The 17,538-nt window shown below is 40.2% G+C and overlaps 1 protein-coding gene across 2 annotated transcripts in view; it reads right to left on the reverse strand.

The window, feature by feature from the left end:
• MTMR7 (myotubularin related protein 7) overlaps positions 1 to 17,335 on the reverse strand; it is a 113,408-nt gene extending 96,073 nt beyond the window's left edge. Inside the window, exon 1 of one of the 2 annotated variants that reach the window (XM_027600686.2) lies at positions 17,225 to 17,335. In XM_027600686.2, the coding sequence (XP_027456487.1) occupies positions 17,225 to 17,254 (30 nt within the window). In that variant the 5' untranslated portion in view covers positions 17,255 to 17,335. Of the gene's footprint in view, positions 1 to 9,417; positions 9,775 to 17,224 lie in introns of those variants that run through there. The other variant, XM_027600687.2, reaches the window with a different exon arrangement.
• Between the last annotated feature and the right edge of the window lie 203 nt (positions 17,336 to 17,538).

Here is a 17,538-nt window from a genome sequence, read left to right on the forward strand (position 1 = left end):
TAGATCACATGTTAGGCCACAAAACAAGTCTCAATAAATTTAAGAAGACTGAAATCAAGCATTTTTTCCAACCACAATGATATGAAATTAGAAATTAATTATAATAAAAAAAAAAAACTGGGGGGAAAAACCCACAAGTACATAGAGGTCAAACAACATGCTACTAAACAACGAATGGGTCAACAAAAATCAAAGAGGAAATCCAAAAATACCTTGAGACAAATACGAATGGAAAAACAATGGTCCAAATTCTATGGGACATGGCAAAAGTATTTCTAAGGGGGAAGTTTATATTAATACCTCAAAAAATAAGGAAAATCTCAAATAAGCAATCTAACTTCCACCCAATGGACTATAAAAAGAAGAATACACAAAGCCCAAAGTTAGTAGAAGGAAGTAATAAAAATAAGAAGGGAAATAAATGAAATATAAACTTTAAAAACAATATGAAAGATCAACAAAACTAAGAGCTGGTCTGGTCCAAAGATAAGAAAATTGAAAAACCTTTAGCCAGACTCAATAAGAAAAATACAGAGATAAAATAAAATAAATAAAATCGGAAAGGAAAGAGGAGGAGGTACAACTGACACCACAGAGATACAAAGGATTATAAGAAACTACTATGGACAATTATATGCCAACAAACTGGACTTAGAAAAAAATGAATAAACCTAGAAGAAATGGATAAATTCCTAGAAACATAAAATCTTCCAAACTGAACAAGGAAGAAATAGAAATTCTGAACAGACCAAGTATTAGGATGAAATTGAATAGGTAATCAAGATAATCCCAACAAACAAAAGTCCAGATGGATTTACAGGTCAATTCTACCATATATTAAAAGAGAGTTAATATCTGTCCTTCTCAAACTATTCCCCAAAAAATAGAAGAGGAAGAAAACTTCCAAATTCATTCTATGAGGCCAGCATTACCCTGATATCAAAACTAAAAACACTACAAATAAAATAAAATTACAGGCCAATATCCCTGATGAACACGAACACAAAATCCTCAACAAAATATTACCAAACTAAATTCAACAATACATTAAAAGGATCATATAGCACAATCAAGTGGGATTTTGAAAGGATGGTTCAATATGTGTAAATCAATCAATGTGTACACTACATTAACAAAATGATAAAAACTCTCAACAGAGTATAGAGGGAACATACCCCAGCATAATAAATACCATATATGACAAACCCACTATCATACTCTACAGTGAAAAGTTGAAAGCTTTTCTTCTAAGATCAGGAAAAAGACAAAGATGCTCACTCTCACAACTTTTATTCAACATAGTACTGAAAATCCTAGCCCCAGTAATCACACAAGCAAAAGAAATGAGGCATCCAAGTTGGTAAGGAAGAAGTAAAACTGTCACTATTTGCCCACAAAATGGTATAGAAAACTCTAAAAACGCCACAAAAAAACTATTAGAATAAACAAATTCAGTAAAGTTGCAGAAGACAAAATTAATACCCAGAAATCTGTTGCTAATAAATCTATACACCAATAAATACCAGAAACATAAATTAAGAAAACAATCCCATTTACAATTCCATCAAAAAGAATGAAATACCTAGAAATAAATGTAACTAAGGAGGTTAAAGACTTGTATTCTGAAAACTAGAAGACATGGATGAAAAAACTGAAGACAGCACAAATAAATAAAAAGATATACTGTGCTCATGGATTGGAAGAATCAATATTGTTAAGATGTCCATACTACCTAAAGCAATCTATGGATTCAATGCAATCCCTATCAAAATACTAATGGCATATTTCACAGAACCAGAATAAATAAATCTAAAATTTGTATGAAACCACAAAAGACCCCAAATAGCCAAAGCAATCTTAAGAAAGAACAAAACTGGAAGTATCAAGCTCCCAGATTTCAAACTATACTACATACCTATAGTAATCAAAACATTATGGTACTGGCACTAAAACAGACACATAGATCAACGGAACAAAACAGAGCCCAGAAATAAACCCACATTTATATGGTCAATTAATCTAAAACAAAAGAGGCAGGAATAAACAATGGAGGAAAGACAGTCTCTTCAATAAATGGTGCTGAGGAAACTGGACACCTACATGCAAAAGAATGAAACTGGACCACTTTCTTACATCATATACTAAACTCAATATGGATTAAAGACCTATATATTAGGCATGAAAACATAAAGCTCATAAAACATAACATAGGCAGTAATCTCAATGACACCAGCCTTAGCAATATTTTTTTGGATCTATCTTCACAGACAAGGGCAACAAAAACAAAAATAAACAAATAGGACATCACACTAAAAAGCTTTTTTCACAACAAAGGAAACCATCAACAAAACAAAAAGACAACCTACTAAAGAAGATATTTGCTAATGATACATCTGATAAGGGACTAATATACAAAATATATAAAGAACTCATGCAACTTGACTCTAAAAAACCCCACAACAATCCGTTTAAAAAATGGGCAGAGGACCTGAACAGACATGTTCCAAAAAGACATACAGATGGCCAACAGACACATGAAAAGATGCTCTACATCGCTAATCATCAGGGAAAGAAAAATCACCACCACAATGAGATATCACCCCACACATGTCAGAATAGACAGTATTAAAAAGATAAGAAATAACAAATGTTGGCAAGGATGCAGAGAAAAGGAAACCCTCATGCACTGTTGGGGGAATGAAAATTGGTGCAGCCACTATGGAAAATAGTATGGAGGATCTCAAAAAATTAAAATAGAATTACCATATGATCCAGCAATTCCACTTCTGGGTATTTACCAAAAGGAAACAAAAATGCTAATTCAAAAAGATAGGAGCATTTTGCAGCATTATTTACAATGACCAAGATATGGAAGCAACCCGAGAGCCCTCAATAGATGAATGGATAAAGAATATTTGGCATATTTATGAAATGGAAAATCACTCCATCATAAAAAAGAATGAAGTCTTGCCATTTGCAACTACATGGATGGACCTAGAGGTATGATATTATGCTCAGTGAAGTCAGACAGAGAAAGACAAACACCATATGATTTCACTTATATGTGGAATCTAAAAAATCAAACATAAAACAAAGTAGAAACATACTCAAACATACTCGTAAGTACAGAGGACAAATGAGTGGTTGCCAGATGGGAGGAGTGGTGGATGGGCAAAGTAAGTGAAGGAGATTAAGAAGTACAAACTTCCAGTTATAAAATAAATAAGTCACAGGATGTAAAGTACAGCAGAGGGAACAGTCAATAATATTGTAATAACCATGTAGGGTGACAGATGGTGACTAGACTTATCATGGTGATCGTTTCATAATTATGTAAATGTTGAATCACTGTTGTACACCTGAAACTGATAATCCTGTATGTCAACTATACTTCAATTAAAAAAAAAAAAAACATGATTCTAGTCCATTCTCTTCTCAGATGCCTGAAATACCTCCATATCTTCACTGCCAAGAGTCAACTGTTAGATGCCTCTATTCTTTTAAAAGATAAACTAATGTCTTTTATACAAACAGATATAATTGTGGGAAACAACTCCTCTATATCAGCAAGGACTTTCTCCTCTGCCATCTCCATCCTTTGTTTCTGCTAAGACTATAAAGAATTTGCCTAAACACTGGGCCATATGAGAATCTTTCAAATACTGAAAGATATCATGGAATAACCTCTTAAGATTGTTCCTACTCTAAGGCTTTCTAGTCTGGGCAATATATATTAAGAAAACTACCAGGGATTTTCACAGGGGCTCAAAATCCAAATCCCTAATAGTAGAGACAGGTTACACAAACTACTTACATGAATAATATACACTCATTAAAACAATAAATAGGGGCGCCTGGGTGGCTCAGTTGGTTAAGCGACCACCTTCGGTTCAGGTCATGATCCTGGAGTCCCGGGATCGAGTCCCGCCCGCATCGGGCTCCCGGCTTGGCAGGGAGTCAGCTTCTCCCTCTGACACTCTCCCCTCTCATGCTTTCTCTCTCTCTCTCTCTCTCAAATAAATAAAATCTTTAAAAAAAAAAAAACAATAAATAGGTGAGTGAATTCTGAACATAAAATATATATACAAAATAACAGTGGGCAAAAAGTTCAGTATGAGAGGAAAAAGCACACTATGACTATGTAAAAAGGGCCATTGTCACAAATTAGAATTGAATTTGGAATGATAGAAATATAACTTCATGCTCACTGGGTTGGTTTTCTAAGAAACTGTTTAAATGTTCAACAATTAAATTCCATATTCCCTTCTGATGTAAATCTATCCAGACCATCTAAACAATTGTTTCCAAAGTATCTAGGTTCTGTATACTATACAAGTCATTCTATATTGTTGGAATCACATGAAGAGGAAAGTTTTAGTAATATCAAACGTAAGATGTAACCATAATTTCCCCAAAAAGTAGCATTGAATTATTATATGACCCAGTAATTCCACTTCTAGGGATACACCTAAGAGAATTAAAAACTTATTTTCAGGGGGTGGGGGATTGGGCAAAATGAGTGGAGAGGGAGATACAGGGCTCCAGTTATGGAATGAGTAAATCTTGGCAATAAAAGAGCATAAGGAATACAGTCAGTGATGTGTAATAGCCATGTAATAGTCCAGGTGGTAGCTACACCTGTGGTGACCATAGCATAATGTATAAATTTGTCAAATCACTAAATTTTACACCTAAAACTAAGGTAACATTGTGAGTCAACCATACTCAAAAAAAAAAAAAACTTATTTTCACACACACACAAACAAGTATAGGAGTGTTCATAGCAGCACTATTCATAATGATCAAAAAGTGGGAGCAACCCAAATGCCCATCAACTGGTGAATGAATAAACAGCATGTGGTATATCCACATAGTACAATATTACCCTGCATAAAAGGGAATGAAGTGTCATTACATACTACGACTTGGATGAACCTAGGAAAAAATTATGCTAAATGAAAGAAGTCACAAGAGGCCATATCTTAGATTATGATATGAAATGTCCAGAGTAGGCAAATCTAATAGAGACCAAAAGTAGATTAGTGGTTGGCTTTGGGGAATGAGGACTGACTACTAACTGGCACTGGGTTTCTTTTGGGGGGTGATGAAATGCTCTGAATTCGAGACTGGTGATGGTTGCACAACATTGTAAATGCACTAAAAAACATGAATTGTATAAAATGACTGAAATGGTAAATTTAATGTTATTTGGATTCTATCTCATTAAAACTACATATAATCACAAAATACACATCATTATATATATGTGACATAATATACTGACATCTACAAGTACTCGACACTAGATCTATTAGAGGATTTACAATACTGTCCCTAGTCACGGGTACAACACACAAGGCCTGGACCACTAACGCAAATAGTAAAAACTGAAGAACTGAAACCAAGAACTACTATTATTCAATTATTAATTTATTTACTGATGCTTAATCAGTGCCAGGAACTGTGTTGGGGGTAAACAAGACATGATCCTCACCTTTACAGGGCTCCTAGTCTAGCAGGGGAGCCAAACATTAAACACTCAAATAAATCTAAAACTTGGAACAAGGAGCATAAGGTGAAATATTGCGTTTGGTGATACAATATAACAGGCAAACCTGACTCAGGAGGAATTGGGCAATAACCACTCTGAGGAAATTCTATCTAGTCTGTAACTAGAGAGATGAGTTTTAGCCAGGGGGAGAGTGAGAATAAGAGTATCCCCTCGATGGAACAGCAGTGCAGACGTCCTGAGGCAGAAAAGAACTCACATTTGAGAAACACACAAAGGCTAGTTGTGACCAGAGGGTAGTGAATAAGAAATGATTGTCACAGAATGAGGCTGGGGAAGTGAGGAGGGGTCAGTCTACACAGGGCCTTATGGGACACTCTGAGCATCCTCATTTTATACACTGGGTACAAAGGGAAGCCACCCAGGGTGGATCAGTCGGTTAAGCGTCTGACTCCTGATTTCGGCTCAAGTCATGATCTCAGGGCTGTGAGATAGAGCCCTCTGTCAGGCTCCGCACTCAGCATGGAGTCTGACTGAAATGCTCTCTTCCTCTCCCTCTGTCCCGCACCCCGCACTCACACTCTCTAAAATAAATAAACAAATCTTTAAAAAGAGACCAAAACAAAGGGAAGCCACCCAAGAATTTCAGCGAGCAAGTAACATGACCAAATTGTGCCATCAAAGCCACCCCAGGCTCCCTCTGTGCAGAAGGGGGTAGAGAAGAGCAGAGGACAGTTACCAGTGAGTAGGCTTTTCCAGTAATGGCTCAGACCAGGAGGAAGAGGTGGAAAGAGAAGACATCTTCAAGATCAGTTTTGCAGTTTGGGAGGTCTTCACATATTTTATTTTACAACTAAAATTTACTGATGTGGGAGGAAAAAAAAAGTTTCCCGGAAAGATCAAAGCATAAACAGTAGAGATTATTTAGCCAGGATCTTAGACACACTAGCTTCAGTCCAGTACAAAACCAAATCCTACAAAACACTTCAAGCTATGTCCAGGAGTCCTGCAGCCTTTTCATATAACTGAACCCAAATTATCCCTAAGCTTCTTGCAGGGTATTTTCTTACTAGCAAGTTTTCAGACTGGTTAAAAAAAAAAAAATTCCAGACAGTGAAGTAAAAACCCAAAAGTTCACTGTGATGAGTACAGGTAATGCTTGGTGTCCTCACTTTGACCCAACTGCAAACTAGCTTGTCCTTAGAACATTTTTTTTTCTATAAAGGAACCATTCTGGGAGAGAAACACCCTGCTTAACATATGCTCTGTTAAAGGCTTCAGTTAAACATGCACACACACACAGAAAGAAATATGTGCAAAGTATTCCAGATTATTCATGTGCATCTGTCTCCTTAAACTGCACTCCAGAGACTGAAGAAGAACACAGAGGCTGTGATAGATATCATGCAGCTTATGAAGAGGAAATGAATGACTTTCATTGTAGTAGCAAAGCAACTGTATATTATATACACATACATGTGTGCACTTCTTTTCCAGTGAATTATTCTTAAAATAAAAGCCTGCTATCTACATAGTAAATATCACTGCAAACCCACAGATCAGAAAAACAAAACTTGCCAACATCCTTATATCCCTCCTTATAGCCCAAGACATGAATCATGAAATCTAAGGCAAACTACATATCCAGCTCCCCAGAGCATACTGGAAGCAAATAATAAAGATGAATATAACCATTACTAATGATATACTTTGCAACACATACTCTGTAAGTAGCCACGTTCTATTGTTCATTTATACTGTGAAAATCAGTTTTGCACTTAAAAATGCAAAATGAAAAGAGATGTTGTTTAGCCTCAAGCAATCATTTCATCATTTCCATCTTTATCACTCCTAAGGTTTCAGCTTCTTTGAGGTTGTCATCTTACATCATATGGACACAACTGCATGACAGCTATTTCAAGTGCTCCTGGTCCTCCTTGACTCCTTACATGTTAAGACTCCACTCTTCTTTAAGAAAACTTCGCTCACCCTTAATGGTTGAGCTCATTCTCATCCAGTCTCTTGTATATATCTCTGTCCAGACTTACAACTGTCTCCCCTTCCAGACAAAGAGTTCCTTGATGCTTCATGCTCCCAGGACCTAACAGAGCCTCACACATGAAAGGTTCTCAAAGGCTTGTGAGATGAAATGAATGAATAAATGAATCTGCTCCACCCAATCTCTATATTTAATTTTTTCCACCTGCGTTATCCTAAATGTTAATGACCCTCAATCCAATGACATTTCAGATGATTCTCCATTTCCCCCCCTTTTTTTCCATTTCCTGATAGAAGAGGATTTCTGCTTAGAGGATGTTCATGGAAACCAATTATAAGAATAAGTAGAATATTGTTTGCTGCTCAGGTTTACACACGTGGCTTTGTACAGAGTTTGAACACAGATTAGAAAAGGTCTTTACTCCCCAAATTCATATTCTATGGTGCCATGTCACTCTATCACTATTGCTATTGACATTCACATCAGATATCATTTTTATAAAGGGCCCCCTTCATCATGACAAAGAAAAAATGCCCTTGGCAAGGACGAGGGGAGTCCATGAGTTAAATTTGTCATTCGGGAATAAATTATTTAGCAGCACTTAAATCCTGAAAGCTCTGAGCCACCTACCTTGTGGTTTATGGTGCTCTCTTCTATGTTTACAATTTCTCAATAGTAAAGCAACAATTTAATTCTATAGTGCAAAATCAATACAATTTAAATTTACTATTGGAACTGACACTATCTAGCAAACTAAAAGATTTATTCTTCCACCGACCTGAGATCATTGTAAAGCGGCTTCTACAAAGAGGTACTTAGGAACCATTCTAGAATTTAGGAATGAATTCTTCTTACTGGACTTATAACAAAGCGATGCCCACCCCCTCCTCCCTTGCATGAAATGAGTGGGATCCCTGGGGCCGCCTAAATTCTAACCACACAGACCCAGCTTTGACTGAACTCTATCAAGGGCCTAGATTTTGAACGTGAGATCATCCTGACAAGGAGCTGTGGTGGTAATAAGGAGAGATAGCCAACTGGCTTGAAATATATTCTTATCACTAGTTTAGGGTTTTTATCAGACAGGAATGTTGATCATCGTTTTCACTCTAAATTACTAGTGCAACTATGAGTGGGGAAGTTTGGTGCAGCCGTCAACAATTCCAGTGTAATTTATCTGGAATGACCAGGGACCAGGCGCTTGTGTTAAGTGGCAAAACCTGCTGCTGTTTTCAAACACACCAGTGGTGAATCTGTAAGCTGCGCCCTTCTCCTCAATGAACGAAAACTGGCGGAAAAGACAAGAAGATGGAAGGACTGATAATAACATTCACCCCACAGCGAATATTGATCATCTGCTCCGTGTAAGGTGCACTGCAGCTGACAACCCGAGGATGGAGTAGCTGAAGGGTGAGCCCTGTGGGTCTGAAACCCTTAGATTCAACAAGCTTCCGGAGTGCCTTTAATCCACCTGCACGTAACTCCTTCCCTTGCACCTGTCATCAGGAATGCTTGTTTCTCTTTCAACTGCTCAGAGCAGCCAACAGAAAATTGAGGGGGGGGGGCAGCACCCGCAACCTAGTGCCAGACTAGATGGGAGCGTTTATCAGCTTATCAGCAGCTCTATTACTCAACGGACGATTGGGGTTCCCTCCCCTCCACCCCTGTCCAATGCGCACTCTCAAGGACAAGAGGTTAGATCCAGCAACAGCCACAGTTAGGCCTGTGAGACAGCGAGAGAAAGACCAGCCTCACAGCGAACCCGGAGATGCTCGAGCGCTGCCTCCTCCTCCCTCGCTCGCCGTGCCGGCTCGGCCAGCGCCCCGCAGGGAAGCCGGGCCTCCCGCCCGCTCAGCATCCCTCCTCCAGTTCCGGCTCTCCCTCTTCCGCCCGCGCCCGTGCCACCAACCTTGGGCGTGCGGATGTGCTCCATGGCGGGCCCACTTCTGCAAGGTCCTGGGCGGGCGCGGCCTCACGCACCTGCGCGCGTCTGCAGCGCGGCGGGAGGGGCGCGGGGAGGGGGCTTCGCGCCCGGGAGCGGGCGGGCCACAGGGCTTGGCTCCGCCTCCAGGTGCGGCGGCGCCCGCGCGAGGCCGGCGTGCGGGCCCGGGGCGCCGGCGCGGCCGTAGAGCGCGCGCGCCTCTGCGCTCCTGCCACCTGTCCTGCGTGCGGCCGCCCAGCCCACTGCTGGCTGGGGTCGCCAAGAGCCGCTGGCTGCTCTTTAAGAGGGGCAGCCAGCATAATACTGTGAGGCTACTGTTCCCCAAGACACAATGGGGGACTTGTGTTGGGTGTGGCCTCTTGGACGATTGCTGGGGAGTACGCGCAGCTCCGCACCGCGCACTGATGGGCTTCCTTCCCGAAAGTCCCAGGATCGATAGGACTTCAGGGTGGGGCAGGAAAAAGGCTGCCACTTGCACTCCCGATCCGGGACGGCCTGGTGGGCTATGTCTGTATGTTTGAGGACGTGAGCAGCTGGTAGAGCATTTGGGATAAGGGTGGCAATAAGAGCAACAGTGTTAGATCCTTAGGAGGTGTTCTGTTAATTCAGGAATCTCACATCAACCTGCCACTTAGCTGTTGCAAGAGATGCCTTCCCTTGGCACCGTGTTGGGTGTGCATTTGCCATCTTCACTTAGCTCTAACTGAACTAGAAGGTAAAGATACAAAACATCCATTATAAGGTAACAATTTTCTATTATGATATTAAGAGTAGCTACTGCTATTGTTAGTATTAAGCTATCGGGGAAAAGCCAGAGAAGAGATGCCACCACTACCCCCCAACCTTTTTTTCTTGCAACCCTAAGTGCTCAACCTTCCACTATAACTAAAATTTCACAGGACTGTACATAGTTCTTAGAATAATATCCATTCAGTTTTTTTTTTCTAGCTTTTATTCATCTCTTTCTAATTGGATTGTAAATTCTTTAACTGAAGAGATTCTGGCTTCTAGCTCTTGTTGTTCAATGCGTGGTAAGCACATTGTAGCTTTCCAAATAAATGCTTAATCAATAGTGTTACTTTTATTTTAAAATTTCGAGATCTTTTTCACATATCTTGTAGCATTTTAACCTCCTACCGCCCTGGGAGACAATTAAAACAAGAACATAAACTGATGTTTGCATTTGACAAAATTGACCCAGGGTATAATTTCTACCTTACTAAAGAACACCAGGAAGAGTCAGGAGCACCCTTATCCCAACTCACTGGCCTCAGTCTCCTCATTTGTAAAATGGAAGTCATCTGCCTAAATGATCTTAAAGGGAGCTTCCATCTCCAAGTTCCGTAAGTACTAAGAATCCTATATTTACTTTGGGGTTTGCATTCTGAATGGGATAATAATCCTGGAATTATGTGACTTCAGGGCTCCTCTATCGCTCCACTGGTGGGCAAATCAAGAGTTTACTTGGTGAGTAATTTTTGCATACAACTGACCTTCATATTAGCATATTTTTTAAGCACCCACAACACTAACTGGTACATAAAGACATAAATCTGAATGATATAAATGGCCTAATTTTAAGAAACAATTTCCAGATTAGTTCAAAAATACATCTTCCATTATCATAGCTATAAAATCCGCATTAGGTTAAAATGAGTCAAAAAGTGTGTTCAAATTATCAGGGTAAATTGGCATAGAACAAGCTTGTTAATTTATAATAAATTTATAAATTTATATTTATAAAAATTTATAAATAAAATAACAGGGAAAGAAATCTCTATAAGTAGACATTTTAGTTTGATCTAACAGTTCTCTGAGGAACCCTCCCCCGCTTGTCCCTCAGCCCCAATCAGTATTCAGATTATTAGATCACACACTGTGTTGACCCTTGCTGGCCACTCTGCACTTTCTTCTTACCCTACCTCATATCCCCAAGTTTCACTGCTTCTCTGAATACCACTCACTGGGGCAGAAGAGATTGAACAAAGCAGCAAGAGTTGGAGGGCAATGACATGAGGAAATGCAGAGTACCTCATTGAAATGCTAACAATGTTGATCAAAGAGATGATGAAAGCTTCCAATATTCAGAAATTCATTTTTCTCTATGTTCTTCTTTTCTTGCTCTGTGTAACCAGCACATTCTTAAATATATATCATCATTAAAGACATTTCTAACACACACAAAAAAAAAAACAAAGTAGGGCAAAAAGAGAAACTAGCCACTCCTTTATTTAAGAAACATTGACATTAATTGCACTGACATGGATGGAGCTAGAGAGTATTATGTTAAGCGAATCAGTCAGTCAGAGAAAGACAAATACCGTATGATTTCACTCATATGTGGAATTAAAGAAACAAAACAGATGAGGAAAGGGACAAAAAGAGACAAGCCAAGAAACAGACTCTTAACTATAGAGTACAAACCCATGGTGACCAGAGGGGAGGCAGGTAGAGGGATGGGTGAAATAGGGGATGGGGATTAAGGAGTGCACTTGTGATGAGCACCAGGTGTTGTATGGAAGTGTTGAATCACTATATTGTACACCTGAAACTAATAAAATGCTATGTTAACTACCTGGAATTAAAATAAAAACTTAAAAAAATTGACAATGATTAACTGATGGTCACGCACGAGTTACTGTGGCAGATACTGGGAGACTGAAAGGAGAGTTAGAGGTTACTAAGTTCCGTAATGGTGATGCAGACAACACAGAGGGAATGAAAAGTACACCAACAAAGACAGCAACAGAGCACGTGGAAATGCCAAAAGAAGCCTCAAGGAGATTGATTCACTTCCTGCATTTTCCATATTAATTATACAGAAAATAATGGGCAGACTCAGAATCATAGACTTAGTTCTTGAAGTTTGATATTTGGTGTGTCTAGAATAAACCGTGGGAAAGTTGGGTGAATGCTGCCTCTGTGAGTCTTCAGGAAGCAGAAATCTCTCCATCTGGCCCCAGAACCAAGAAGTGAGAAGGTGGGGGGGGGGATCTTACTCTTAAAACACTACATAATTTGCAGATGGATGCACACCTAGATTTGTACTACAACAGCCTTTGCACAGTGGGTTGCAAAATGGCTGTTTTCTCCAGTATTTGTGAGTCCTTGATGGAAAATAAGTATATTTCCGCAAAACTCTTATCATCATCAAGCAAAATATCAGACAGTAGGGTTAAGATCTAGTTACCTGCCTATTCATCAGACTACTTCTTCCCTTGCTAGGGCACAACATGGTTGTCCTCATTTTATCATTAGTGTCTCATTTTTCACTGGCTTTTACCCTGTAAAAATGGGAGATATGACTGTACCCATTAATATTTAATTATCCCGTTCTTCATGGGCAAACAGGAGACTATACTTTTCAACTCTGTTATTGTTGGTTGGGGCCATGTGGCTATTTCCATCCAGTGGATTGTGAGAAGTGACATGTATCATTTTGGAGCCAAAGTTCTGCAAAACCGGAGCGAGGCCTTTCAGCTTTCTCTGCCTTTTTTTTTTTTTAAGATTTATTTATTTTAGAGAGAGAGAGAGAGCGAGCACACACGAGTAGGGGGGCAAGGCAAAGGGAAAGGGAGAGAGAGAATCTCAAGCAGACTCCCCGCTAAGCGTGGAGCCCTATGCAGGGCTCAATCCCATGACCCTGAGATCATGACCTGAGCTGAAATCAAGAGTCAGACACTTAACCGACTGAGCCACCCAGGCACCCCCTCTTCCCTGTCTTGATATTTGCAGATCACATCTTAAGATTATAGAAAAAATAATGATGGTAAATTCACTCTAAATATATGATGTGACTGTGACCCAAAATTATTCAGCATTAGATTGAAATGAAGGAAGAAAGAGACTGTTTGCCCAAGTCATTACTTGGAAAGCAGTAACTCTGAAGAGTCACAGCCAATTCTTTCGAGTTAAAAGAATGGTGGTGGTTGTTGCAAGAAGCCACTGAGATTTAAGGGTTTAAGTTTTGTACTTAGACTAGCCTATCCTGACTTTACAGAGAGTCAACATAATATCCTGTTTCTACCTTCTGTGTTTCTGGCATTTTTAAAGGGGGTTGAAGACCGTCCTTAAAGAGATCTAAGAACATATGGTATATGCCAAGACCTAAAGCACTCTATTGTATATTACCAACCTTCTGGAGAACATCTTAAGAAATGTCTATTACATAGCTATTCTAATTGTGAATAGTATTGCTATAGGAATTTTTTAAACAAAAACTTGATACTAACTGGGAACTTTCCCAAAATCTTGTGATCTTCAGTGGCCTGAGGAGATTTGGATACTTATCAAGTACTTGCAAGACTTTTTTTCCGGAATACTTAGATTTCTCCTGAGGCAACTAAAACTTCTGATTTGGCAGTGAAGACGAAAAAAGAAATGTTTCCTCAGGGGGTAGTATTGCTAATGATTACAAACTCAATGCCGTCCCCTTCAGCACTATCAAACCTCCATGGTCCAAGTTATATGTGGAGGAGGGCACATATTTCTGAAAAGTCCAGTCTCAGATAGACATGTATTAGATACCCAATGTGACAGAAGCAGACCTGCGGTGGGGGTTCTGCCTGGAAAAAAACAAAAACAAAAACATAGCATCCTCCCCCTTCAGGATTTTAATACACTCAATGACACAAAATATCGATGCCTTCTTTGGCCTCGCCCGATGCTAGTTATAGAGAGTGAGCGCTCCGTGGATTGCAGGCAGCTCTGCGCTTTTTCTAGGAACCAAAAAGGAAACTCTAGGGCAGCATAAAAACAGCACTTACTCTGTGAACAGGCAAGGTTTTAAAATAGTCTCTTACATTTTGTTCTCCTTCCAAGAAGGCACATTGCTCAAGTCCAAGTCTGTCCTCAGACCACTTAGGACTGTGTATTGCCTTTCCACCGCCATCCCTTTGACCATCACTTTGATGAGAATAATTCCCATATCAGTATTTTTAGGCCTCAATTCTCTCTCTGCCTCACGTATTATGTTTCCGTCCACCTGCTGAGTATCTCCACCCAGAGGTTTCACCCATGCCACAGCTAGGTGTGGTTGAGAACATGGGCTCTCGAGGTGGACAGGCCTATTTTCCTATCACAGCTCTGGCGTGTATAGGCTGTGTGACCTTAAGCCAGTTTTCTAACCACTCTGGGCCTCAGGCTTCTCAGTTGTAAGATGGGTGTAATGATAAAACCTGTATTACTTTGTTTCTCTATATATGGATGTTTATTTTATTTACTATATTTTTATATGCCTTCAGTGGTTTAAAATAAAAAAAAATAATAGCAAAAAATATAGGAGAGAATTACACTTCCTTCTTAGGGTGGGTGTGACAACTCAGTGAGATCGAGCATTTAACATATTTTGTGACAAATACTTTTTGAGTGCTCACCTTGTGCCAAGGACTGGGGATAGAAATATGACCCATCGAACCATGAGAGACTATGGACTCAGAAAAACAAACTGAAGGTTCTAGAGGGGAGGGGTATGGGGGGGGATGGGTTAGCCTGGTGATGGGTATTAAGGAGGGCACGTTCTGCGTGCAGCACTGGGTGTTGTACTCAAACAATGAATCATGGAACACTACATCAAAAACTAATGATGTGATGTATGGTGATTAACATAACGTAATAAAAAAAATATATGACCCAAAGCAGTCATAGCCCCTGCCCTCATGATGCTTCATTCTAAGGATACCAGTTATTCCATTACCTAATACCAGACCCTCCTCTTGACCTCAGGAGTTCTCGTGTTGATCCCAATCACTCAAGCTCGAAAGCTTGGGGCTGTTTTTGGCTTATGCCTCTTGCTGGCCCCCATGTCCAGACCTATGTAGATTCCCTCCCTCACAGGCATTTCTCCAGTGGGTCCCTCCACCTTCCTTGAATTTCCAGTCATGACTCTAGTTCAGGTCCCACTGCTTCATCCTGGCTGTGGGGTAGTCTCTGCTGCCAGATTCATCCTTGTAAAAAGCCACTTCAATCATGGCCCTCTCCAACTGACAAGCCTTCCAGAGGTTTCCAGTGGCCTTCCGAATTAAGTACCATTTCCTTATTCTGTCATTTCAGGCCCGACCACACCCTGCCCTTCTCTTGCACAAACTCAGCAAAGCGAGCCATTGGCACATAGTAGGTGCTCCACAAATATTTTTTTAATGTGTCAATTAGTCAACCAATCACTTTCTGTATCTTATATTGGCTTATCTCTCTGTCTTTGCTCCGATGGTTCCTATCTGTCAAATTCTTTGAGGTTTCAAAATTCACTTCAGTATTCCCTCCAGATGCAGTGCTTCCAAAATAGCTCTTGTCTTTTCATTCCAATAAGCAGAGATTATCATAAGCAGTTTATTTGCATCTAGAAGCACGCTTCTATGCATCTCTGTCACAACTCGTCCACGAGGGACCTTAATTGGTCCACTCTCCCAGGAATACATGCTCGCCCACTGCTCTGACAACATCATGCTGATTAGATCTGATAAGCAGAAAGTAGCAGGTGCCCTAGATGCCCAAGCAAAGCACTCATGTGTCAGAGGGTAGGTGATAGATTCTAGGAAAATTCAGGGGCCCGCCACCTCAGTGAAGTTTCCAGAGAGATGCAGTAGTCTGGGACATAGCTTTAACTTCCCAGAAATTGAAATAGCTTCTCCAGTGTGAAAGGCGTGTTGCTTCACCTTGCACCCCGACCACTTCTAGCTCTAACGTATTACTGAGCTACCAGCTCTGAGTGGGGCCTAGAGCAAGAAAAGGCTGTCCAGCTGGTTTGCATTGTAGTGAAAACACATCTACCACTGTGGCCTTTGACCCCAGCAGATCCAAATATGCTCAAGGCATCTGCAGCAGCAGATAGGGATGTGGCACATAGCCTCTGGCAAGCTGCAGTTGAAGAATCACATGTGGTCCCTGGCACAGCCCACCACAGTGCCTTTGTGCTAATTTTAAAAGGTTTTCATTTATTTTTAATTCTGGTAAAATACACATAACTCAAAATTTATAATCTTAACCATTTTTAAGGGTATGGTGTATGGTTTAGTGGTGTTAAGTACATTCACATTGTTATACAGTCATCACTACTATCCATTTCTAGAACTCTTTATCTATGACACTAAAACTCTGTACCCATAAAATGGTAACTTCCTATTTCCTGCCCCCAGCCCAGGCCCCCAGCCACAAAGGATGAAGGGGAGAGCACTTGGTGCAGTTTTTCTGGGAACTTCATATGCCTCGAAGGACAGATGGCTAGGTGTACAGATCTATGCCAGTTTAAGGCACGTGTCCACCAATTTGTTCAAATGTCAGGAACTTGGAAGGAAAAAAATTGGAGATTAGCAATGAGAACTAAGGAAAATGTTTATGGACTGATGTCTCAGGATGAGCCCAGAGTATGAAAATGTTACTGTCCTTATAAATACTGTAGGACAGCTGATTCAGTGACACTGCGACATTCTCAATAATTATATGGATAGGATGATCCATTTTATTGTTGTCAGTCACTCAAGACCTTCCCAACCACGGCAGAGCCTACTGTACCGACTCATGTATGAGTGACCATCGTGGTAGGGATCGAGGTTGTATATGAACTCCGCAATGTGGCCTTCCCTCACTGAGTCTGAATCAGTACCACCATTGCTGGGTGCCCGGTCTGCAGAGACCGAGGTTGAGCCCCTCCCTTCCCCTATCCTATAGGACACCATCCCTGGTGAAACAGCCTGCCACCTGTGGTAGGTTGATATACTCAACCCCCTCCCACTATGGAAGGAGCAGATATTTTTTTCTCAATAGAATAAACACTTACTTTAAATATGAATTTGTCTTTCGTCCCCATAATACCTGTCAGCACCTCATCATTGGACTTACTTCATGTTTATTCACTCTCACAGTATCCCACAAAATCTCTCTTTGCACCAAAAATAAAAAAAAATGTGTTTCACAAAAATAAGAAATGGGCAAATGTCCACAGGAATCATTGGTCTTTCCATATATGCATTCACTCAGAAGCTTTTGGCCTCATAAACTCATAGAATGACCTATTATGACATCAACTAAGAAATAAACACCTTCAAAGAGTAGGGTGATGTCCTACAAGATAGAGTGTATGCCCGGAATGAG

This window comes from Zalophus californianus, chromosome 2 (assembly GCF_009762305.2).
Source record: "Zalophus californianus isolate mZalCal1 chromosome 2, mZalCal1.pri.v2, whole genome shotgun sequence".
Classification (NCBI taxonomy): Eukaryota; Metazoa; Chordata; class Mammalia; order Carnivora; family Otariidae; genus Zalophus; species Zalophus californianus.